The sequence below is a fragment of the Chelonoidis abingdonii genome, chromosome 1 (genome assembly GCF_003597395.2).
Source record: "Chelonoidis abingdonii isolate Lonesome George chromosome 1, CheloAbing_2.0, whole genome shotgun sequence".
Taxonomy (NCBI): Eukaryota; Metazoa; Chordata; order Testudines; family Testudinidae; genus Chelonoidis; species Chelonoidis abingdonii.
Window position 1 is genome coordinate 246,375,173 of NC_133769.1, and position 26,541 is coordinate 246,401,713.

The 26,541-nt window shown below is 43.3% G+C and overlaps 1 protein-coding gene and 1 long non-coding RNA gene across 2 annotated transcripts in view; one reads left to right on the top strand and one right to left on the bottom strand.

The window, feature by feature from the left end:
* The window catches only part of RP2 (RP2 activator of ARL3 GTPase), a 32,524-nt gene extending 9,260 nt beyond the window's left edge, over nucleotides 1-23,264 (bottom strand). Inside the window, exons 1-3 of the mRNA XM_032784353.2 lie at nucleotides 22,954-23,264; nucleotides 2,023-2,688; nucleotides 897-1,011 (exon numbers count right to left, since the gene is read on the bottom strand). Coding sequence (XP_032640244.1) covers nucleotides 897-1,011; nucleotides 2,023-2,688; nucleotides 22,954-23,073 — 901 coding nt within the window. The 5' untranslated portion in view covers nucleotides 23,074-23,264. The remainder of the gene's footprint in view (nucleotides 1-896; nucleotides 1,012-2,022; nucleotides 2,689-22,953) is intronic.
* LOC142045940 (uncharacterized) overlaps nucleotides 1-26,541 on the top strand; it is a 56,641-nt gene that overhangs the window by 26,380 nt on the left and 3,720 nt on the right. The window contains exon 2 of the long non-coding RNA XR_012654865.1: nucleotides 24,137-24,242. This is a non-coding gene — a long non-coding RNA (uncharacterized LOC142045940). The remainder of the gene's footprint in view (nucleotides 1-24,136; nucleotides 24,243-26,541) is intronic.

A 26,541-nucleotide genomic window follows, 5' to 3' on the forward strand; every position in this document is an offset into this window, starting at 1 on the left:
ACCAAAAAATGAATCAAAATCTTATAGCATGAATAAGAGTCTCAGTACTGACTGATGGACAGCTGCGAGATGGCTCTAAGTTCATTAGGATTGGGACCCAGTCCTACAGAAATTTGCGATTTAGCTTTTGCTATTCTATGTTTGCAGAAAACAAAGCTGTTTGTATGCTAAGCATTATCAGACTAAGATCTATGCTTAACTGCTCACTATGGCTGTATTTGATTCCTCCAAAAGAATATATACAATGGGACTACTTCACCACTTACAAATACAAATACTAACTTTGAAGCTAGTGGTCTTCAACAGTGTTCTCTTCAGTTTTAAACCCTTTAACAGTAGCGAATCATGGCTAATGACAAACTGGGATTCTATTTTGGTCTGCCATGCCAAGTTCTAGCTTTTTTCTTTTTTAATTACAGATTTAACACAACACCTTTGTGGTTTGCCAGCAGCAGGGACTGAACATGCAAGATCTGGATCTAAAAGCATGAATTTATTTCCTAAGCTAAGAGAACGAGGTCTGTTAGATGTTTAAGTACCATAGCCTTAGACCCATGTGGTCCTGTCACTAGAAGGCAACCACACTGGGTTAGATCCCATTTGGGGCATTGCCTGGAGGGATCAGGAAGGAATTCACCACTTCATTTGGGGCCTGATCCAAAGCTTACTGAAGAAAATAGAAAGACCTCCCATTGATTTCTGTAAGCTAGAGATTGTAGTGCTCCTACGGCTCAAGCTATTTCCCCCCTTCTCTTGAAGGATTATCTACAGCCAGAGGGAATACACTAACTAAGAGGACTAGAAACTGAGTTTTACATGTCAGAAGGTGGGGGGGGGGGGGGAAGAGAGAGAGACGAGAAGAGACACCTTTTAAGTGATATTTTAAGAAGCCTTACCTTTTTCAAGCAAAGGGATGAAGTCAGATGCACTCTGCTGGAACACTCTTTGAGCATCCTCCGCTTTCACTGAAACTTCCTTAGTCTGAACCAACAAAAAGCCTTTACCAGTCATCTATTAATAGACAAGGGTACCCATGTTAAAAACAGCTCTTAATATCACAGATATATAGTGAGGACAGATGTTTGGCTTTTCTGAAAGCAGAAGTCTAAATAAAGTACATGGGAGTATAATACATGTTCTCCCCTCTGAATATCAAACCACAAGGCAAACTTCTCAATTTATTCTCTTCTTCCCTAGTTTACGAAGGAAAAGCAGTTTCTTCTGATTGTTTTTTTTATTCCATTCATCCAATTTCATTCGTTTCGTTTTTCATTCCATCCAATCTTTGCTTCTGTTCTATTCCCCTACCTGAAACTAAAGATTTTTCTAGTAGTTTCAAATTAAAAAAAAAAGTGTACATGTGCTGAGTATCTACACATGCTACTGAAGGTAACTGCCCAACTTGCAAACTGCCCATTAGCGTTTCTTTAGCTGCAATGGACACCAAACCTGGATCAGGCCCCTCTCTAACCCATAACTGCAGTATTTGGCTTTTATCTACTAGTCAAGTTTGTTTGTTTTTTAAAGCCAGCCACAAGTTTACCGTTTTAGAACTAAAACCAAAAACTTGTCTGTACGGAAAAGCCATGTAAAGGTATTATATCCACACTTTCAAGAAAGCTTCCAACTGGACTCTTACCCATGTAAAAATAAATTACTTGTGCATGTAAAATGTCACTCAAAAGTTACTTTTAGAGCTCCCATATATCCCTCAAGTTCGATAGGTATCAGAATAAGATTGAACAATCTCAGCTCATGTTCTGATAGCAGTTATGGGTACATTATAAATACCCAAATCGATGCAAGAAAATGCATCATGAAAAACAAGTTTGGGGGTAATAGTATCACATTTTTTGAACACCCCAAAACTAGATTCTGAAAAGTGTTTTTGTAGACATCCAGAAGCAAGCCAATTTGAACTTCAGTATCTTCACTTCAATAAGTGATGAGAATTTGCAATTTATTCCAAAATATATGAAATTGGAAAGTCAAGAAGCTGGAAATAGAAAAAAGGCGTCTTACCTCATCAATTAACTTTCTAGCATTTGCAGTTGTGTAGTCTCCAGCAAAGAAAACTGCCAGACATGATTCTTCACTGCTCTTCTGCCTCCCACCCCGAGTTATTGGAATTATGCTCTTCATAGTATCTGTAGAAATTCTGATTACTTTTAGTTCCTCAGATGTAGGAAAGGGAACATAATCCTGAACTGTGGCATCTTCAGGTAGAAGACTCCAATTGTTTTCTCCTGACACTGGTGTAAAGTCATGGATGTTGCTCCATGTGTTATTGAAGATACTCAGTCCAGCATCTTTGAACTGTAAAGCCAGCTCTGGATAGTAGTACTGGAAACAGCCAAATTTCATACCTGTGGATGACTCAATAATGGGTTGGGTAGCACAGCACAAGAATACTTCCAACTTTCTGCAGTCCCGGGTACGAAATTGTTGGCATGCCACTACGCATTTACAATCTTTGCAGTCACGGAAAAACACACTGCCTTTTACAGGTCCTAGAAAGATTCGACAGCTTGTACAATCATCAATAGTAATTGTAGCAGAATGGTCAAAAATGTAGATATTACAGTTCTCACAGTCCTTAATGACAAATTGTTGCCCTGCAACTTTTCCAGGTAAACGACCCACAGTTTCGTCCTTAAGTCCAGAAAACGTGTAGTCTTTGGGATCAACCTAGAAAAAACAAAACAAAACACACAACATAATAGTTTTAAAAGTGACAAAAGCAATACCGGTTTCTCTGCTTGTTTTTAATACCAGGAACAAGCTAAATTCAATCAGAGACTGCGGGTCATGGATCTGGCCAGAAAAGACTTTTGTCTGGGATTTTGTCAAGGTGATTGGAGGCAGAAGGATGGTCTGCCAGTGCCTTCACTGAAAGATCTGGATTCAATTCCTGACTCTACCACAGATTTCCTGTACGATCTTGGGGAAAATATGCTTCAGTGCCTCAGCTATACAATGCAATGGCAATCTTTTCCTTCTCCCTCCCTCCCTCTCTCTGCCTGATCTATGGATTGTCTTACAAAAAGCGCACAATCCCTTTGCAAGTGTTTTTATACAGTAGTTTGCACACTGTACAATGTACCCTAGGTGCTGCTGAAATAGAAATCTATCATAGATACTGGTCAGCATACCCACATCTCATGGATTTTTGTGCTTTTCATCTTTTGTCTTTTTCTTGCACTACCTCTCTGACTGACCCCTGGCAAGGAAGATTTGGACAATATTTTGATTAGGATATGTTAACTTTTTAACATATGCATCCCTCTCTAGCCTGCAATGTCACAAGGCAGGAAACTGTTACTCTATACTGTATAGTCTATAGCTAATAGAAAATCTGCATATTTTTTTTAAATTGAGACTGTGGACAAACATTGGGTGGGCTGGCACAAAGTCAGCTTTATAGCCTCTGTCTCCTGACATTACTCTCTCTTGTTCAGGAGGGCCACCTTTTAAAAAAAGGGTGTTCATTAAAAGAGGACTCTTCATCCAATTAAGAGAATGACTAATTGTCAGCCAATTACAATTTATGGTTTAGAAGTGAACGTAGAGAGAACCAAATGCTATAGTGCAAGATAACTGAGGTTACAGTTTTTGCTACATAAGAGTAAAGAAAGTTTAAGTGTTACAGCAGCTTCCATTCTGCCCTCATGTGTATGTGTTAAAATGGCATCTTACCAGTAGCTGATCACTTAAACACTTGAAAGTGTATGATATTCGTACATGAGGTCACTTCAAAAGCCTGGCATTCAACTCCCGTGTCAGCCTGATAGCCTTGGAGCATTTGCCAAGCTGTTAGTAATTCTAAAAGCTAGTAGGAAAGCAACTTTATATAGTCAGATTTAGAAGTAATACATCCTATTTTTCCAAAAGGAATAACCTCCCTCTATGCAATTTTAGAAGGTTACACAGACAATGCAGGAAAAATGGAATAGACACGAGTGAGCTGAGATCCAGAAATGCCTCTTGCCAAAATATCCTTCCTCACTCTGGAAATCCTAGGAGTGATTTATCCAAAATAGATGTTGAAACTGAAGACTTCAGTAAGGAAGTTAATCTTTTCAAGAAAAATGTCATTTTTTACATGGTAGATGGCTAGAGAAGAGAAAGTTAGTGTAATGGAGTGCTACATGCTGCCACTGAAGAGTGTTCTTTCTAAAGTTTTGTTCCCTTTTCCTCCAAAACTCAGGTTGACCAGTCTCCTTAAACTGTGCTGGCAAGCCTTAAGAAAGGCAGTCTCGTAACAAGGAGACGAGCTTAGCTTTGAAACTACTGCAAACTCTTTGGGGCATAGACTGTTTTCTATATCCGTACAGTGCCTAGAATAATGGGCCCAAATGCAACTGAACTCTAGACATTACCACATCATACAAGTGTTAAGAAAACACTTTCATCAGTAAAGAAAGAACAGTTATGATTACAGAGACCAAGTTTCAGGACTCTCCCCACAAATGCATACCACTCCAGACTACACCACAACTGGAAGCCAAGAAGAGAAAAGCAGGGGAATACTGTCAGGGCTGGAACAATCCATTAGGTGACCTAGGTGGTCGCCTAGGGTGCTAGCATTTCGGGTCCTTTGGCAGCGACCGCATCTTCGGCCTCCCTGGTCATTGTCAGCATTTAGGTGGAGGGACCTGGGGCAGCGGGGAGGGCCGCCTGCAGCAAGTAAGGGGCAGGGGGGCACAGCACACAGGGAAACCACTCCCCGCTCCAGCTCACTTCTGCTCTGCCTCCTCCCCTGAGCATGCCGCCCCACTCTGCTTCTCCCGTTCCCAGGCTTGCAGCACCAAACAGCTGATTGGCCCAACAAGCCTGGAAGGTGGGAGAAGTGGAACAGCAACAGCATGCTCGGGGAGGAGGCGGAGAGCTGCCGGTGGGGGGGGGGGCACCTCAGGGCAGGAAAGAGGGTGCGGAGAGCTGCCAAACGGTCTCGGGAGGGAAGGAGGCCACAAGGTGGAAGTTCGCCTCAGGGCGCAACATCTTGCACCCGTCCTGAATACGGTGACTATTCCAGGAAACTTCAAGAAAGGACAGTATCAGAGCCAGCGGGACTCATGAGAGAGTGGAGTTCTGGAATAGCCTTCCAAGGGGAGAGGGGGCAAAGCATATCTGCTTTAAGACTTAAGCTTGAAAGTTATCGGAGGGATGGTATCGATAGGAAATAGTTTAATTTGGCAATTGATCTTTGATTATCTAGCAAGATAAAAGTTGCCCAATGGGCGAAGTGATGGGATGGATCTGAGTTGATGGCAGAGAACTCTCTGACACCAGTGTGGCATGGTGAGTCTTGCCACATGCCAGGGTATTAGCTGTATTCGCCATATTGGGGTCAGGAAGCAATTTTCCTCAGGCACCGATTGGGCAGGACCTTGAGGTTTTTCGCCTTTCCTCTGCAGCATGAGGCATGGGTCACTTGCTGGTGGATTCTCTGCAGCTTGAGGTCTTCAAACCACAATTTGAAGACTTCAATAACTCAGACATAGGTTAGGGGGTTATAGAAGTGAATGGGTAGGGTTCTGTGGCCTGCTTTGTGCAGGAGGTCAGACTAGATGATAATATTGGTCCCTTCTGACCTATGAGTCTATGAACTACACTCTGTGGTGCTGTAAGCCTCTTACAGTTGTTTTGGGCAGGAATGGTACAAATGTTATTGTGATTTGAACTTAAGTGGACTAGAGAGCAGTGGCAGGTCTCACAGAAGGCATTCAGAGAACCTGAAGTAAAACACAACACACATTTGCTCATATTTATTGCAAGGATTTAACAGAAGACTTCAAGGGAATAATTTGGATAGTCTTGGGATAAACTGTTACTGCTACAATGAAGTGTGGAAACAAAAGGATAAGATCTCTCCAAGAAAGGGGAAGATGGAAGTTTAAGGAAGTTATGACGTCCACTGTTCAGCATAAATATATGCTTGTCTTTTTAAAAAGATACATTAAGACTTCAAAATAATGCTGGTTCAGAAATCTTTAGGAAGTCATGTAGACATACCATATTTCAGTACAATTAGTTTTCTAGTTTTACACAGGTTTAAGAAAAAAGTATCAGTATCAGTCAATAAAGCTTAATCTAATTTATAGTTCAATCTCAAGTGACAGTAACTTAGTGGAAACAAGTATTCCTGAATCACTTACCTCATAATCAAGCACCCTTCCATGTGTGTTAGGACTGAATGAACAGTCATCCTGTGACTTCCTGAACTGAGTGCTCAATTGTGCTTTTTAACATTTCACATGCCAGAGACAGAGTGCATTGTTAAATGTAAAAGAAGCATTGTTGCAACACAAATTAGCTTCCTTGATTTTATTGTGTCACAACATGAAGTTAGTCAATTTCCTTTATAGGAAAATTGCAAAGCAAAAAATGAAGACCAAGTTAACTGAAACTCGAGTGGAAGACTCAAGTTGCACAGAAGTGCTTTTAAACTTCCAAAAAATATTAATTTTCCTCACAAAACTCCCTTGGTGCTTTCTAATTCACTGAAGACAGTCTGGAGTGCAACAGCGCTAGTAATGTAAAAGTATGCATGCTAAGAACAAAGACCTCCCCCTCCACCCCATCTACATTGGCAAGTTTCTGCACAGTAAAGCAGCTTTCTGCGCTGAACTCCAGAGGTGTACACACTGCCAAGCCACCGCGCAGTTGTAGCGCTCTAATAAAAATAAAAATAAAAACCACCCCAACGAGAGCCATAGAGCTTTCTGTGCCAGAACTACAGCACTGCAGAGCCAGTGTAGACACCATGGTGATTACACCACTACAATTGGCCTCTGGGAGGTGTCTTACAATGCCTGTTTTCACCTCTCTGGTCATCAGTTTGAACTCTACTGCCCTGCCCTCAGGGCACCAACCGTCATCCCCACCCCATACATTCCTTTGCAAATTTGAAAGGCCCCTTCCCGTTTGCTCGGTGATGTGTGCAGTGGTCTCAATGCATCTTTCCAGATGGCCATGCCTGCTCCATGCACCAGGCAATCCCCCACTTGGAGCAATGCCGAGCTGCTGGACCTCATCAGCATTTGTGGAGAGGAGGCTGCGCAGTCGCAGCTGCGCTCCAGCTGTAGGAATTATACCTATGGACAGATTTCACAATGCATGATAGAAAGGGGCCATGACCAGGACACACTGCAGTGGAGGGTAAAAATGAAAGAACTGCGGAATGCCTACCACAACGCGTGAAAGGCAAACCACCACTCCAGTGCTGCGCCCATGAGCTGCCAGTTCTACAAAGAGCTGGACACGATACTCAGTGGCGACCCCAACCTCTACTACGAAGACCCCTATGTACTTTGTTTGCTCACATGCCAGTTGAGAGTGGATTAAGCCAGGAGGAGGAAATCTTGGACAAAGGGCGAGGGGGACCCAGAGGCAGAGGATGACTGAGGCCAGAGATGCATGCAGTCAGGAGCTCTTTTCTATTCAGGAGGAGCCTAGCCAGTCACAGCAAGAGGATCCTGGCAAAGCATAAATAGGAGAAGAGGCCCCTGGTAAGTGGATCTGATTTGGGGAATTGCTGAAGCAAGTTGTTGGGGGCAGAAGGGTTGCAGAAAGCAGGCTTGTCTCCCACTACATGCCTAGTCTGAGCACTAGAACAGGCTATTGATCCAGTCCCTCACTTCACAGGAATCTCCCTCAGATCTCCAGGAAATGCTCATGGAGATACTGGGCAATCTGCTGCTGCAGGTTCCTCAGCAGAGCTGCTTTGTTTCTTGCCCCATTAATGTAACTTTCTCATGCTACTTTACTAGTCACTGGGGGTGGGGGGGGCATTGCTGCACACAGGTGAGCCACATAGGGAACGGGACAGAAGCTGCAGGCTTGGAGAAGACCCTCCCCTGATTCCCTGCTCTCCCTCAGCAGCACGATATCTTCCATAATGATCACATCCTGTGCAAAGTGTGGGGACAGGAATGATTATCAGGCCCCCCAAAAGCCCTGTGCCCAGTGTACAGCAGGGTCCGGGAAGAATGATTTACCCTGTCTCTGCGGGTACTCACCATTTTGAGGGTCTTGTGGCTCATGTGCTCTTTCCTGGGTCAGTCAGTTAATGACAGGTGAGTGAGTACGGGCTGTGTTTTAAAGCACTGAATCAGTGTTCTCTGTGTTGCAAACAATACTGCTTCTGTAAAATGTTGCATTTAAACTTCAGAGATGACCTTGGGAGCCCAGCCTCCCTCTTTGTTATCAGCAGCAGAAAGGCTGCGCAGAATTAGAAAGTGACCAAGGAGAACTAAGGAGGACTTTCTCCGTGAGGTTATGATGCATTCTGCTGCCAAGAAACAGGAACTGAAGGAGTGGCGGGACAGCAAGAAGAGGGATTGAAAGGAGAATGCGGCACACCAGAAAGAAGCCACGGGGCGGCTCTTAAACATTATGGAGCGCCAAGTGGACATGCTCCAGGCAATACTAGCTTTTCAAACTGAGCAGCTCTGAACCTGCCCTCCCCTGCAGCTGCTATTGCAAAACTCTTTTCCATGCACCCCCCCTCCACACACCCCCCACCCAACATACCGGCTCCACTCTATCTGCAGCTTTCCACTCCTACCTCCTCAAAGTCTAACTGTGTGGACTCCCACTACCCATTGCAGTCAATACCCATCCCTCTGTAGTTTGGCCCTGCTGAAGTATAGCACCAGGTGCATTGTACTCCAAAGAAGGTTGGGTATGATCCTTGGACATACAGGATCTGTAGCTGTCCCAGGACCCATCCTCCGCTGGAGACCTTCCCTTCCCCATCCCCCTCCTCGCTGATGTATTTGTGTCATTTGACACTCTCCTCCAGTGGTTGTTTTTTAATAAAAGAATTGTGATGATTTGAAAGCAATCTTTATTCTATTAAGTGAAAGCAAAAAGAGCACTGCAAAGCAACATACAATTATGTTAAAGCCCCTTCTTGCATCATGTGCACCAATCACCTCCTAGCATTACATCCACTGCAATCCCAACAACAACAACAAATATTAGTGGCTTTCAGCTTCAAATTGTTGCCTCAAGGTATCCCTGATCCATATGGCCCCACGCTGTGCCCCTCTAATAGCCCTGGTCTCTGGATGTTCAGACTTAGCCTCCATGTGGTGAGCCTCTGCGGTCCAACCCTGAGTGAAGTTTTCACCCTTTCCTTCACAAATATTATGGAGCATACAGCATGCGGCTATAAGCACAGGACAATACCAAACTGGGAGGGACTGCAACTGCTTTGGAGGACAGAGTCAAAATTCAAAATGATCTAGACAAACTGGAGAAATGGTCTGAGGTAACCGGATGAAGTTCAATAAGACAAATGCGAAGTGCTCCACTTAGAAAGAAACATCAGTTTCACACATACAGAATGGGAAGAGACTGTCTAGGAAGGAGTATGGCAGACAGATCTAGGTATTATAGTGGACCAGAAGCTAAATATGAATCAACAGTGTGATACTGTTGCAAAAAAGAACGTGATCCTGGGATGATTAAACAGATGTGTTGTAGACAAGACATGAGAAGTCATTCTTCCGCTCTACTCTGCGCTGGTTAGGCCTTAACTGGAGTATGTGTTCCAGTTCTGGCACTGCATTTCAAGAAAGATGTGGAGAAATGGAGAGGGTCCAGAGAAGAGCAACAAGAATGATTAAAGGTCTTGAAACATGACCTATGAAGGAAGGCTTGAAAGAACTGGGTTTATTTAGTTTGGAAAAAAGAAGAAGACTGAGGGGACATGACAGCAGTTTTCAGCTATCTAAAAGGGTGTCATCAGGAAGACGGAGAAAACTTGTTCACCCTAGCCTCTAATGATAGAACAGAAGCAATGGGCTTAAACTGCAGCAAGGGAGATTAGGTTGGACATTAGGAAAAATCCTAACTGTCAGGGTAGTTAAACACTGGAATAAATTGCCTAGGGAGGTTGTGGAATCTCCCTCTCTGGAGATATTTAAGAGTAGGTTAGATAAATGTCTATCAGGGATGATCTAGACAGTATTTGGTCCTGCCATGAGGGCAGGGGACTGGACTTGATGACCTCTCGAAGTCCCTTCCAGTCCTAGAGCCTATGAATATGGTCATCAGCCAGGTCAAGCGTCCCATACAGGTACTGCCAGTGGGCTTTTAAACAGCCAAATCCACACTCATTCTGCACTTGCTCAGCCTGTTGTTGAACCACTCCTTGCTGCTGTCAAGCTGTCCAGTGTATGGCTTCATAAGCCACAGCATTAAGGGGTAGGTGAGGTCTCCTAAGATCAATGGGCATGTTGTCTTCCCCTTTGGTGATCTTCTGGTCCAGGAAGAAAGTCCCTGCTTGCAGCTTTTTGAACAGGCCAGTGTTCCGAAAAATGCATGCATCATGCACCTTTCCAGACCAGCCTGCATTAATGTCGGTGAAACGTTCATAGTGATCCACAAGCACCTGGAAAATCACTGAGAAATACCCCTTGCAATTAATGTACAGTGGCTAGGTGGTTTGGTGCCAGAATTGAATGCGGAGGGGCAACAGATGGCATGCACAATTAGGGAAGCCTATCTGTGCAAAGCCATCCACAATGTCATGCACATCGCCCAGAGTCACGGTCTTTTGGAGCAGGATGTGATTAATGGCCCAGCAACACGACTCCAACAGTCGACTTTCCCACTCCAAACTGGTTAGTGACCAATCGGTACCAGTCTGGAGTAGCCAGCTTCCCCAGTGCGAATGCCATGCACTTCTCCAGCGATAGGGCAGCTCTCATTCTCGTGTCCTTGCGACTTTCCTCATCTGAAAGTTCTGCAGCCACTGCTAATCATCCCAGACGTGCATCATGATGTGATCCCATCACTCAATGCTTGTTTCCTGAGCTCAAAAGTGGAGTTCCACTGTGGTCAGCACCTCCGTGAAAGACACAAGCAATCTCATGTCCTAGCTATTACACGTGGCAAAATCAATGTTGCACTCCTCCTACCATTCTAGTTTAAGGAATAATTCCACTGCCACTCGTGACATGTTGATCAGAGTGAGTAGCATACTGATCAGAAGTTTGGGATCCATTCCTGCAGCCCAAAAGAGGCAGGGCATGCAGTACATAAACTGTTGAAAGATGTCACCAAACGCAGACAGAAGTACAGAGATTGCTGGGATGTGAAGCAATGCATCACAGGGCATTGGCCCTGGACCCAGAGTGTCCTGCAACCCCCTCCGTCTTCCAACAAGTCTTAGTGGCAAAAGAGAAAGAAGTGCTCTGTAGGAAAGTTGCTCAGAGCGCACCACTCTGAATAACGCTGCAAGTGCCACAAGTGTGAATACACTATTGTGCAGGCAGCTGTCAGTCTGTGCACACAACAGTGGGTTTTCCTTCTGAGCTTTCTGACCAGCACTGTAACTCCTGCCACTGTAACTTTGCTACTGTAAACATGCCCTAAATCTTGTATGTGTTTTGTGAGAAGGAAGAGGGCAGGGTGTTAAAATATTGGTAGAGACACACTGTCCACTTGACGTTTATTTCAACTGACTTTCAAAATTCAGTTCCTGCTACAGTACATTTTTTTAAAAAAAGATCCTCTAATTTTTGAAAAATTAAGAATTAACAGCACCCCTGTTATTCATAAAGGTCTTTTCAGTAAAAGAATCTGACAGCCAGAAAATACATGGGAAAACACTGAGTTTCTGTATAGTCAAATACTGTCAAATGCAAGAGGCAAATGAAAGCAAAAATCTTTTCCCCTGTTAAAGATGACTACAACAGAAGAGTTAAGTGTTACTTGTAATTGCATGAAGTCAGTCATTTTCAGAATAAACTTAGGTCAATGTTCCTTTAAGAACTTCTGTGCTGAATGCACTACTATTGAGATAGTCAGTACAGAAGTTCATGCATAATTCAATTTCTTTGCAGCTCTCTATTCAGACAGTAGGGCAAACAGGATTTAACTTAAATTGGTATTAAATCCCTAAATTAAATCTGTTATGGGAGCTGTGTGCTTAAGTGGTTAAATACACCTTTGTTACAGTTTATCCCTAGTTGCTTAACTAGTTCACTTTGATAGCCTGCTTTTTGCTACATTAAGACAGACAAGCCTACAATCAATGGATTCCTCAAAGAAATCACTGCGTCTACATGCAGTTCTTTACTCAGAAAGATTCTTTACCTAACCATGTATGCTAGAAATTCCATAGCAAGAGTTTCTATACCCCTGGGAGAAGTTTCTATACCCCTGGGAGAAGTACGTGTCACAATTCAGTTATCAAGCAAGTTTGTGGCTGAACAATTCTCATTTATGTTACTCATCAGTGTCTAGACAGGATATTTTAAAAGCCGTGACATGTTTCCCCCTCCTTCACAGTTACTGAGAAGCTCTTTAGCTTTAACAATATTTGAAGCTGTTTTTAGAGTTTGGTAAAAATCCTAATGTTGACAGAGTTTCCAGGAAAAAAAGTGAAAAATGAGTACGTACAAAAGCAAAAAAGCCACGGTCTCAACTTTTTAAAATGGTAAGTGTTCCCAGGATGACCAAGGATTTGAACAGCTACTTGAATTTTCCTAAAATAGCTTGTGCCACCATGCCTATTCCTTGCCTGTCCCATCAAACTAGTGAGTTTTACAACTCAGCCCATCATGATGCATCACTGTGGTCTAGTAACCACTGCAAGTCTCAGTGGATCATGGCTGGCTCCTGTTTACCCAGGAAGCCAGAACTGAAGGGGCTTCCTACCCCAAACTACTGACATTAAATGGTGTTTTTGAACTAGACTATTATAAAGTAAGGACAGGTGCCCTGTTCCCTGACCTCTGATCACCTGCACCTCTATCCACACCTCTGGCCGCTGACCACCCCCAAACCTCCCTGCCCTCTATCCAACCCCTTACTGCGCTGCCTGGGGCACTGGTGGCTGACAACACTACAGCTGCGCCACCCGGCTGGAGCCAGCCACGCAGCACAGAGCACCAGGTCAGGTGGGGCTCTACAGCTGCGCTACCCCAGGAGCTCGCTGCCCAGAACACTGTGCCTGCAGCATAGTCAGCTGAGGCTGCAGGGGAGGGGCCAGGGGCTAGCCTCCCGGGGCAGGAACTCAGGGGTCAGGCAGAATGGTCCTGTGGGCTGGATGTGGCCTGTGGGCTGGATGTGGCCTCCTCTGGTATATGGTAAAGCAGGTGACAACTGAACTCCCTGATGAGTGTTTTCAGTGACCTGAAATATATGTGGTTCAGGTGTAAATAGCATCAAAAGTGTTGTATCTTTGTAATTAATTTTTATAGATAAAGGCATTACCTAATTACACTGTCATGGAACCTCTCTGTGGACTAGAGTCTAGACAGAGACAAGGATACACTCAGATCCAACAATAGGAGAAGGTCAGGTACCAACTTTCCAGCTTAAAGGATGGCATCCCATAGATACTTACAGTCAGTTGGCCAGTAACAGGACTTGAATTGGCAAATTGCCTCTTCTCACTGGAGAAATTTTAGTACCAATGTAGCAATTTTAATGTACTGTGGAACCAAGGAATAGGTGTTCTTAATCTCATCTGAAAATATCAGATCTACAAGTTAAGTGGGCATTGTCGCTACTTGAGTGTCCAGGTGTCATAAATAGAGGAGCTAAGGGTTAATGTTTCTTTCACCTGTAAAGGGTTAACAAAGAGAACTAAACACCTGACCAGAGGACCAATCAGGAAACCGGATTTTTTCAAAGCTGAGGGAGGGAATGTTTGGGTCTGTGTCTTTGTCTGGCTCTCAGCTATGAGAGGGGATTTGTTTTTCCTATCTTCAAGCTTCTAATCTTCAGTTTCAAATTGTAGTACAAGATAAAAACAGCCTATTGTTTTTTCTTTGTAATTTACATGTGTGTAGTTGCTGGAATGTTAAATTGTATCTCTTTTTGAATAAGGCTGTTTATTCATATTTTTCTTTTAAGCAATACCTGTGTATGTGTCAACTTGATGCAGAGATCATGTTCATGTGTTTTTTCTATTTTTTATTATTAAAGCTTTCTTTTTAGACTTGTTTGAGTTTCTCTCTCTGGGTAGGCTTAAGGAACGAAAGGAGGGAAATTCTCTTTGTGTTAGATCTACGGAGGAGAATCTCTTGCAGCACCAGGAATTGGTGGGAGGAGAAGCTTATGGGGGAGAGAGGAGAGATCTTTTCTGTTTCCTTGTATTTGGGGTTTCTCTCTTTGTGGAAGAGAGACATGCTTCTTGGTATTGTGGATGTAAAGAGGTTGCCAGTCACGAACTCTCAGGTTAGCCCAGAGAGGAGAGTCTGGGTGGAGAGAGAGGGAGGGAAGTGGGTTATTTCCCTTTGTTGTAGCTCAGGGCATCTGAGTCTTGGGGTTCCCCAGGGAAGGGTTTGGGGAGACCAGAGTGAGCCAAAACACTGAATTTTTGGATGGTGGCAGCGATATTCAGATCTAAGCTGGTAATTAAGCTTAGAGGGTTTCATGCAGGCACCAGATTTTTTGGACGCTAAGGTCCGATTTGGGAAAGATGCTTATGATACCAGGGTCTGGTAAATTTAAAACATGAACACACTTCTTGAGGGCATCTGCACTAGAAATAGATTAGCTGCTACAGAAAGATGAAGGAAGAAAGTCTATATCTTCCTGGCACTGCAGGCAGAACAGGCTCCAGGACCGAACCATCGAGATGTGACACCAGAGGCCATCAAGCTGCAACAGAGGCTTCCATATCAAGGAGTGTAGTCCCAACAGTGATGCTAATGTTTTTATTTGAAGAGTTGCTCCAGGAAGCTTAAGGGATGTCAATTTTAGTAGATTGCACATAAATAGAAGCATGCACAATCCAGCCTCTGTAGATGATATTGAAGCAGATCCAAGAAAGAACTTCAATTTGAGTCTGGGAATGGTTTTCAAAGATTTCAGTGGTGGGCGTGTTTCAGCACTCAGGACGCTTTGATTAGGGATCCCGTTGAGGGTTCTGGGCTAGCAGCAGTTCTGGGGTACGCCGTCATAATTCTCTGGCAGATCTAGATAGTGTTCTACTGATTTCATCTGCGAGGACCTCCTCACAAAAGGAATGTCATCTAGGCCCTAGACCGAGAGCGGAAACTTTCTGGTCTGAGGGCCACATTGGGGGTTCTGAAATTTGTATGGAGGCGCCGGTTACAGGAGCTGGTGACTCCCCAAACAACCAGCATGGCCCAGCCCCTTGCCCCCTATCCAACCTCCCCCCCCGATGGTTCCCAGGGACTCCTGCCCCATCCACACCTCCCTGTTCCCCTGACCACCACCACCACCACCCTTGACTGCCCCCTGCCGTCCCATCCTCTCCTTTTCTGACTGCTCCCCCCAGAACCTCCTGCCCCCCCATTCAACCCCCCTCTCCCTGAACTTGCCCCCAGAACCCCTGCCCCCCATTCCAACCACTTGTTCCCACCCCTACCGCCCCAACCACCACCCCGAACTCCGCTTGACCCCTTACTGCGCTGTCTGGAGTGCCGTGAAGCGCCTGGCGCTTACAGCCCTGCATCCCAGAGCACAGGTCAGGGCAGTTGTGCGCCACCCAGGCTGGGAGCCAGCCATTGGCCACCACACAGCACGAGTTGCCGAGTCAGGCTGCAGTTCTTGCAGCAGCTGTGCGCCCAGCAAGCAGATTTGCTAGCCTTGGCCCACCCAGTAGCATTACACTGGCACAGGAGTGAGCTGGGCTGTGGGGTGGGGGTAGCGGGGGGGGGGGAGGGAACAGCAGGGAAAGGGTCAGGGCTAGCCTCCTGGGCCAGGAGCTCAGCAGCCGGGCAGGAGGATCCCATGGGCCAGATGTGGCCTGCAGCCTGTAGTTTGCCCACCTCTGCCCTAGAGCCTCAGCCAATTATCCCTGCAGGCTCTGCGAGAAAGCTATTGTTGACATGGTCTCATGTCAACACTACTCGGAGGTTAAGTATCTGATACCAAACACACACTGGGACAGAAAACCCAGTTTTTAAGTGCCAACTCAGTCCCCAGCACACCAGGTGACTCCGGTGCCACCCATAAGAACAGCAATCAGCAGTGCCAGGTTCTCAGCACCTGACTCAATCTAGATATTCCCCAGGGTATCAGCCACTTATGCCAGACAGATTCACAGCATGCAATTTTCCTGATCCCGCACTGCTAAATTCTTAGCATTCGACTGCTAAGCCCAGAGTTGATAGTTCCACAAAATCAAGGGAGCTAGCACTTCAGCACCTGAGTGAGCCAGTGTCTGCAAGTCAGGGAACTTGGTGACAGTCATGATGGGGATAACACCACTTTACTAAATGACATTTCAGAGACTGTCAGCTGGATTCAGTGCTGTTGACTATCCGCAAACCCAAAGACCTGGATGTGTGTGTCTAGTAGTAGTGAGCCACTTTGATAAATGGTTTACCCAAGTTATTGCTGTTGTATCTTTGGCAGCTAGCTATGTTGACTCAGATGGATCCTATCATCCCACTGTCACTTGAGTACAAAACCTCAAACTAGTGGTTCACCAATCACTGATGCTGGATCTTTGACACTGGGGGAAAATCAGAGACATCTGTGCACCAACCACTTCAAGCAAGTGGCCCACGACAGTCAGTTGTGCTGGATTCTCAGCACGAGATTGTCAGAGGCCTGGAGACTGAATGTCACTTCACTTAGACCACTTCGAGCAAGTGCATACAATAGTCAAAGGTATTAAAATCCTGGTACCCAGACAAAGATGACACACACTGATATGGGGACATTAATACTCAGTGTGCTGCAGGCCACTTTAATGACAAATACTAGGCACTGGACTCTGTTGATCCAGATGAATGCAGGGACCTTGGTACCACTTAAGAGGTCACTGAACCACTACCAGTTCACTAAAGTCAACTGGTAGTAGTTCAGTGACAATGCCAGAACTCTGGCATCAGATTAGGTAGACCTGGAGAGATCCAGCGGTCTTTGCGCTGTGTCAACAGTGCTGAAACCTCAGCAATGGGCTCAGTCAGTTGGTTAAAGACCAGGAACCTGGATGCCATTTAACACGAGACAAACTACAATTTCTCTCTCTCGTTTAAAAAAAAAAAAAAAAAAAAAAAAAAAAAAACATTTAGGTATGTCTTATACTTAACTGAAAGTTAAGTCCTTACCACATAAAGGATGTAATAATTTTGGTTCTGATCAGAATGTGTTTTCACATCTACCACAAGGTATTGAAAGCATGGTTTGATGTAATGTAATACTAAATACGGAGATACTAAATCTCTCCATAATACATTAGTTATCTTGCAACATACACATTTAAAAAAACAATAACAACACTTATGTTGTTTGAATCTTGATGAAAGCAAACTGGTTGAATACAGCACTACACAATGCAGAAGCTTTTAACAGCTATGTCCACATCCTGTTGCCACCTAACCATTATACAATTACATTCTTGTATCATCTTCTCGCCCCACCAAGTTCCAGTACCATCTTCTGCCCAAACCAACAACCTGCTATACTCAATAGTAGTCAATCATCCTCTAATACAAAACATGACAGTTTAAGACAAATATAAAACTCAGCATCTCTGTAGTTAAAGTACCACTGTTTTAGTGACTGCTTTGCAAGCATGCCAAAAAGTATCTATAAGCAATAGCTTGACTCAGGATCATCAAATCTCTCCTCTTCATCTGATGCTAATACAGACTTTTAAAGGGTCACTGAAATTTAGCATGCTGTTTGAGTATTAATTGTTATAAGTAAAACCTAAGATTCTTTATAACTGAAATCAGAAAACATTTGTTTTTTCTAGTTTGTTTTCTGTGTGGCCTTCTCACCAAATGAGAGAAAATACATCTTTAAGCATTAGGAAAGCATGGATGTACAACTACAAAATGTTAGCAGGAGGATCCAGAAAAAAAAAAAAAAAAAAGAAAAGAAAAAAAAAGGGTAGTACTGTCAGTTTGGTTTTTTTCAAACTGACTAGATTTGTCTGACATTGTCCAAGTTTCTATACAGAGTCAATGCACAAGAAATTGTTATACAGAAACAATATTTGGTAACATTAAGATGACAAACTAAGGATTGAGAACTGAAGAGCAATCTGTTTTACTATGTTGTCATTACTGCAATGCTGATTATGAAAAGAAGTAAATCTGACAGTGTGGCTATTGACTTTAACTCAGCCCTACACTAAGAAAAAATGAGATCTTCTGATATTTTAAGATCTGAAAACATTACACTGAACAAAACCATGCAACTTACAGTGACAGAGGGAAAAAAAAAAATCAACTTTCAATTTTCACACTTCAGTCACTGTGGCTAGATTCTGTATCTACAGCACTGTCTAGAATGCAGTAAAAATGCCTTTTACAGTATTTGAGACTTGTGATGTCAGTTTTTGAAAACAGAAAGCTCTATTCAACTCTTAGTTCACAGGAAGGCAACTAAAGTCTAAGCAGAAAGATTCAGGTACACATGCATAGATATTTCTACACATTTTTAGATGTATAAATTTTCTTCTTTAAAATAACTGGCAACTCCTATAGTGGACAGACAGCATTACCTACAATAAAAGTAGTCTTACTGACTTAACAGACTGAAGTTAGAAACAGTATCCAGTAAATGTGAATTTCCCCACCCAAAGCAGTGCATTAACAACCCACACTATTACAAGTGACCAAAAATGAATGCTAGAAGACACCTAGTGAAACTGTTTATAAAGCTGAGGTTTTGGGGGTTTTGTTACTGTGTATTTTCATGTGTGCTTTTGCACAAAATAGACCTAAGCATCTTGTAAATGTTCTGCTTTACTCTGTGCATTTGACAACAGTTCATACAGTCAGTTTTCATACTTGTTTGGTCCTTTCACCCAGCAATGAGGGAGAGGACAACATTAAAGACAGCATAATATGCCAGAAAACCTAGGGACAGTATCTAAAGCTACGTTTTTAAAAAAAGGAACTTACATTTTGAGTTTGGGCCCCTTCAAAGCTTGTCAATTCCATTTCATGCATGTTGGTATCCTAAATGTCAAATTCTCTGTTTTAAAAGTTAACTATTTTTTTCCATAGTTATATACTACTATTTCTCAACTTCAACACAACACAAAAACAGTAGCATTGAGTACACTGGGCAGCCAACACAAAAAGACAAAAAGAGGAAAGGGTGATGAATGTTTGAAACAATTTCTATACATCTTTTCTTGAGACATTCAAAAATTAAATATTTAACCTGTTTTCAGTATGGTCCGCTGAACTCAAAAGCCACGAATCATTACATATGATGTTTGGAAAGAGGAAGCCTTTGCACAACTGGCTACAGACACTGTGTGCAACAACTTAATATTTAAGTATGAGATTCTCTTTCATACATAGAATTGTTTAAGCCTTTGTATAATCTATTAGGAAAGTTAACCCCAAATGTAGTCTATTCTAATGTCTGAGACACTGACTGCTCCCAATGTGTTAATACATTCACCTCCTGCAAAAGAAGCTCACCTGAACACTGAACGGGAATAGGGAGGAGAGAAAAGTGTCAAGTTTTGCGCTAATGACTTGTTTTGACTTTGTTCCTTCCTCTGGGTTAGAAAGTAACTGTAGCTATCATTTAATATTAAAGTTATCCCTGTGGCTGGATATGACAGGTTCACAAAATGTAGTTTAGTAATTTAACTGCTTTAACTTTAATGAAATTAGTGTTTGGGTGGCTTCTATAATAATCTCATTGTAAAAGAGAAGAACCATTCTGACTATGTTTAAAAAACCAGTAACTGATAACCTCATCACTGTGGCAAGAGAGTAACAGCTGTATAAGATATGGTCTGCCTCCTCCCTTTGCAGGCACTGTATTAGGCAAGCTGTGCCCTAAGTATTCCCTAGGTCGAGAAAATCAAAGTATCAAGTCTGACATGAAGCAGCCTCCTTGGTCCTTACCCTACAATCTTTGTACATACTTAACCCATATTTTAGCTTAATCCACTAGAGAGCTTTAGGTGTCACACCAGGGGATCTGGCCATGTTTAAATAAGAATACATGCCTGCAAAAAAAAGTTTAAAAACTGTTTCTCCCTCTATGGCAAGGGTCGGCAACCTTTCAGAAGTGGTGTGCTGAGTCTTCATTCATTCACTCTAATTTAAGGTTTCGCATGCCAGTAATAGATTTTAACGTTCTTAGACGGTCTCTTTCTATAAGTCTATAACATAACTAAACTATTGTTGTATGTAAAGTAAATAGGGTTTTTTTAAATGTTTAAGAAGCTTCATTTAAAATTAAATAAAATGCAGAGCCCTCCGGACTAGTGGCCAGGAACCCAGGTAATGCGAGTGCCACTGAAAAATCAGCTCGCATGCCGCCTTCAGCACCCATGCCATAGGTTGCCTACCCCTGCTTTATGGCTTGTAAACGTAGTCTGTTTGGTTTTCACACACACAAACTGAAATTCTAGTATGCTCTATTTTTTCAAGAAAGTCTATGGAGCATTGGAGAAGTATCAAGGCAGTGAAACACGAAGCGGCGAGTGAAAAGGAGAAGGATTTTTATTCAAGTTCTTTTTTGTTTAGAGACCCCTGTGATGGGCTGGATCACAAACCCTGCCAACTGATATGCCAAGACTACTTCTGCCCCTCCTTTCCCTACCATCTTGGGACTCCATCACCCTGTCTTGTGAGCCAGACACATCAGTCTGTTCCAACACAGACCCAAGATCTAAACCATATGCCCCAAAGCTGCAGGCTTAACTGAAAGCAACTTAAGAAGTGTTCCTATCTTTAACACTCAGATGCCCAATTGCCAGTGGGGTCCAAACCCCAAATAAATCCATTTTACCTTGTATAAAGCTTATACAGGGTAAACTCAAAAATTGTTTGCCCTCTATAACACTGATAGAGGTGCACAGCTGTTTGTTCCCCCACCCCTCGTATTAATACATACTTAGGGTTAAATAATAAGTAAAAAGTGATTTTATTAAATACAGAAAGTAGGATGTAAGTGGTTCCAAGTAGTAACAGACAGAACAAAGTGAATTACCAAGCAAAATAAAAATAGAATACACAAGTCTATGTCTAATACAGTAAGAAACTGAATACAGATAAAATCTCACCCTCAGAGATGTTTCAATAAGTTTCCTCCCCAGACTGGATGCCTTCCTAGTCTGGGCCCAATCTTTTCCCCCGTACAGCCCTTGTTCCAGCTCAGGTGGCAGCTAGCGCATTTCTCATGACTGCAGCCCCCTTTGTTCTGTTCCACCCCCTTACATAGCTTTGGCACAAGGCAGGAATCTTACCTCTCAGGGTATCCCCCTCTAAATGGAAAAGCAGCAGGTTAAAAATGGATTCTAGTTCAGGTGACATGATCACATGTCACTGTAAGACTTGATTATTCATTTGTAAGTCTTCCTGTATACATATGTGCTAGCAAGTAAAACAGAGCCATCTACAGACAATTGTCTTGGTTAATGGGAGCCCTCAAGATTCCAAGCCACCATTAATGGCCCACACTTTGCATAATTACAATAGACCCTCAGTTATATTTCATATTTCTAGTTTCAGATACAAGAATGATACATTCATACAAATAGGATGACCACACTCAGTAGATTATAAATTTTGTAATACCTTACAAGAGACCTTTTGCATGAAGCATATTAGCATATTTTCATAAAATCAGATAGAGTTCAACATCACAGCCTCTCTCTCAATGGCCTCTCAACCAGTTGAAGGAGAATCCTTAGCAAAGATCCTGCCACTTTATGAGCAGAACTCCTCTCAGCCTCCAAAACAACTTCCAGTAAATAAAAGGAAGAAGTTTCAGGAATATAAAATACTGCCTAAGACACTACAACATGCAAGTTTAAAAAAAGCATTCCACACATCCTTGATACATCATAATAGCTAGGGCCTGATGAAGTTTACCTGTCCATGGGTAAAGAGGCATTTAAGTCAAGAAGGCTGTTTGGTTCTGTAGCTGCTGTTGAATTGTACTTGTTTTTCTAACTTGTGTCTGGAGTGCCCCAGGACATCCACCCCCTTTTAATTACGGTTACAAAGCCAAGGGATTAATAGAAATAAAAAGTACAAACTCATTTCTGCTCTGTCTGCCACTACTTCACATGTAGCTCTCAGTCATCATCTAACTTAGTGCCAAAATAGGACCAAAACTAGGAATGAAACAGGAGAGAGAAAAAGCAGCCTCATTCTACTATAACATGTTTTACATAGATTACACTTTACATTGAAGGCTGACAGAATGTGGCTACCCAACTAGTAAGTAGTGCCTTGCAAAGAAGGGTAGTTTTCCCCTAGTTGACTATATTACATTCCACCCTAAAACAAATGGGTTGGTTTTAAACTTTTAATTTATAAGTCTTTAACAGGCTGGGACATTGCTACATAAGACTGAATCTTTCCATAAATGACACCACCTAATTTGCAATTAGTAAAGATACTCAACCGACAAAGCTTCCTGTTTCTATGAGTTGCTGGCAGGGCATTCTCCATGGGAGGTCCTCAGCTCTGAAATTCATTTCTCACCCTCTGGTGAAATGCTAGAGATCAGGTCTCCTAGCATTCAGGGTATGCTACCACTTCCTGGCAAGTATAAAAACAAGAAACGGAATGGAAAATAGAATTTAATATTATCTGCCCAGGATGGGAAACCCCCACGAGAGACCGCACAGAGAATTTTTTTATTTAAAAAAAAAAAAAAAACCAAGAAATACTACTGCACAAGGTGTTTGTTAGTTGTAACCTGAGGATGCAATCTGGGGGGGAGGGGGTATAATTTAGCTTTCTAGAGTGCCCAGGGGTCAGCAGCAGCACCTCCACCAAATCTAAAACAAAACCCAACCCACAGGAGGGTACAGAAAAGGTGGTGGGTGGGGTTGGGGGAATAGCTATAGCAGAGCCCCACGGGAGCGACGCCTGAGCCGCCGCCGCCACGCCAGGGTGCGGGAGGAGAACAGCTCGCCAGGCTGGGGGGCTGCCGCGGAGGCTCTGCCCAAGGGGGCGCGGGCCCCGTCCTGGGGGCTGCTACAGGGCAGAGGGGGATGGGGCGGGGCGGTACCTTGGCTCGCTGGTCCCAGCTGTACTGCGGCGGCGGCTTCTCCTCGTCCGCGGCCGGGGGGTCCTGGCCCTGCGCGCCCCCCTTCGCCTCTTTCCGCTTCTTGCAGAAGCAGCAGCCCATGGCCCCGCCGCGCGCCCGCCCGGAGACGCCTCTAGACACCCGGGCACCCCGCGTCGCGCGCCCGCAGCGACCCCACCCTGGTCTCTCCCCGCGCGCGGCCGACTTCTCCCACACCCGTCTCCCTTGGATACCGCGGCCCCGCCCCCTTCCACCTGCACCCAATGGTGGCGCGGCTCCGCTAATCAGCCTCGCCTGCCGCCAGAGCGCCGGGCTTGAGACGCTTTTAAAGAGACAGGCGCCGTGTTTTGCCTGGCCCCGCCTCCTCCCCTGCCCCTACTGGGGAAAGAGGGAAGCGAAAAAATAAACAAATTCCCTCCCTCTGCTTCTGTGCCCGCCCCCGGCCTGCTTCGTTGGTTCCCATCTGGCAGCTTTAAAGTTAAAAAACAATTATTACAAGTTTGGCCCTGTTTATAACAACAACAAATAGCAGCAGCCCCCCGGGGATGTGCCACCGCCCTGTCGGTCAAAATAAATCCTGATTTTTTTTCTTTTTGGGAATTTTTAATTCTGGAATTTCATAGAAATTTCAACATTAAAAACATGTCACCCGGCTTTAGGAGCCAGGGTTAAAACCACCAGGCATCTGCAGCCACAGCACAATACCTGACCTAACCAGGTTGAAAATGGGGCACTATTGCAAACCCTTCAACACTCCTACAAACAGGACAGTGCGCAGCAAGATCCATGGGGAAAGAATTGTTCTGCAGTTGCCACCCCCTATAATATTTAGAACAAAGCTGCTGGTTTAGGGTTCACATCTTCAAGCTTTTCTCTATGTTCATCAGGACTAAAACTTTCTTTTAAAAAAACCCAAAGGCAGATTTTGTCATAATCACATGAGTCCAGCAGCTGGGGCTCTAAAAAAAACAACAAAAAACTAAATATCATAACCCTCAGAATTTTATTGTGAGCCTATCAGCACTGAGGAAATATAGCTGTGTGTTTCGGAGAGTTACCAACAATATATAGGGTGCCAGATTCTCCTTAGTCCTTATACACAGGTCCAGAGTTTGTGCGCACATATGTAGACATGCATGGAAACAATTCCTGTTTTTGTACTTAGGGGTGCACAGGGCCTGCTTCCTCCTTATGCCCTTGAAGTCACACAGAGTGCCAAATGGAAAAGAGAAGCCAGAATCTAAGCCTTGGTCACACCAGCTGCACAGGGAGTAAGCTGAACCCTCTAAGAGAAATAGCATACATCCAGGTCCTGCCTCTATGATTCTGCATCACCTGTTTCTACATACCTACCAGATATAGTTGTGCCCTGTGTTTTAGTAGAACTTTACAATGTAGAGAAGATTGGGTTTTTTTACATTGCACTTACCCAGCATCTGCCATCTGAAGATCTAAGTTCAGGATAAACATTCATTAATTAAGTTTCACAAACCCTTAGGAGGGAAGTGCCTAATTACAACAGTTTGTTTAAATTAAAAGTAAATATAGTAATGGCTGGTAGTAACTAGTTATTACTGCAATCATACTGCTACTGTACTTCAGGCTACAATTTTATCAAGTCTCAACTCATAAGCAGGGCTTGGTCTTGTTAGTATCTAGATAGGAAACTAAATGCCGAAAAATTACTTATGATTTCTCAGTAAGTGGCATGCTGCCTTCTTAGTCAGTGTGGTGGCAAGGGGCACTGTGCAAATGTATTTTGCATGAAAGGTAACACCAAGATCCTGACCACTTGTGGCCATTACAAATTCCATAGCACTTTTTTGCAAGAAATTTTAGCCATAACACCATGGAAAACTTCCAGCACAGTTAATTAAATTGTTCCGTAATTTGGTCTTTGTTTCATATGAATAAGTTGTTCTTCACTTCCCCATTAAAACACCTTTGTGTGGTGTTTCCCATACTAACTGGGTGAATGCATTTCCGCTCCAGAGCTGGCTGTATTTCAGTACTGGGGGAAATAATTTCTGTACACATCATCTACGTATAAAGTCCTTTGTGATGAAAAAAGTGCTCTATAAACTATATTGTAAATGCAAGATCACAATTTAGTAGTAAGATCGTTATAGTTATTGCATAATATTATTATTAAATAACATTTACCACATAAAATTATTCCTTACATCTAAAAAAATTTATTCTTATAAATAAAAAACTATCAGTGTTTTAAAATAAGAACGGAAGAGAGGCTGGCTGGCGCAGGGATTGCTAAAGTGCTACATAAATTTTCACCTCTATATTTAAGTCCACAATTCCATCCAAGGGCTGCTAAGTATATGAAAGAGGGAAGGTGGGGTGATGTTAGTGGGGGAAAAACTATTACTCTATTCCTCCGCAATGGGCAATGACGCTAGCTGGGTAGGCTGTGGGAAGGGGGATACACACACTGCAGTTACTGAAAGAGTGGCTGAATTTCATCTGCAATATGCACTATCCAAAAACTCTAGGAAGCCTGTCTGAATCAAATAGAATTACTCTTGGAGGTTCTTGCCACATTGTGGCTCATGCTCCAGTGTGGCCCTTCCTCACTCCTTCTCCTGCTGTCCCTTGTGATACGTAGGCAGGACTTAAAATCCACATTCAGGGCCTAAATGCAGCTAGGAACTGTATCTTTATTTTACAATAAAAATGCTTTAAACCATTTTAAAATAATTTAATAATGAAAGACCATTCAAAAACCCACACTCCATCACCCCACATATAAATAAATACAGTCAAATCTGGAAAAAACATTTGGAGAAGTCTGTCTTAATAGTAGGCTGGCTAACATCAGAAAGTCTATGGCCACGTCTATACGACGCGCCATTTCGGCGCGTTAAAATCGAAAGCTCGGGGTTCGATATATCGCGTCTCGTCTAGACGGGGATATATCGAACCCAGAGCGCGCTTACATCGATTCCGGAACTCCACCAAAACAAACGGAGTTCCGGATTCGACATGGCGAGCCGCGCACATCGATTCGGCGCGGTGAAGACGGGTGAGTAACTCGATTTTAGATATTCGATTTCAGCTACGCTATTCTCGTAGCTGAAATTGCGTATCTAAAATCGATTTTCACGCATCGTGTAGATGGGGCCTATGACTTTTCATGGGAACCCCCTGAAAGTCATGTTGTTTGTCATGGAAGTTATGGCTGTAACAGTCTTAAGTCCCAGCCCTACAACTTCTAACTGGTGGGTGGACTGCAGTGCTTGTGCTAAAACATGTACAAGAAGTCATGGGACTGGGACCTTAGTTACAGCCCACCAGGCCTAAATATGGCCTATTAATAACACATATCCCCTTTTCAGTAGGACATAGCACTTAACTGCAAACCTGATGAATTATAAGATATCAGGCCTTAAAATAAGGATATCTTTGTGTAGGGAAAGCTATTTTAACATTTTTTGTAAGAAGCCTCTAAAATGCATCTAGTTTATTTTCCATCTCAGTCTTTTGATGTTAGACTCATGATTTTAAAGTGTTGTCTACACTATCAATTTTTGTCGACAAAAGGCAGTTTTTGTCAAC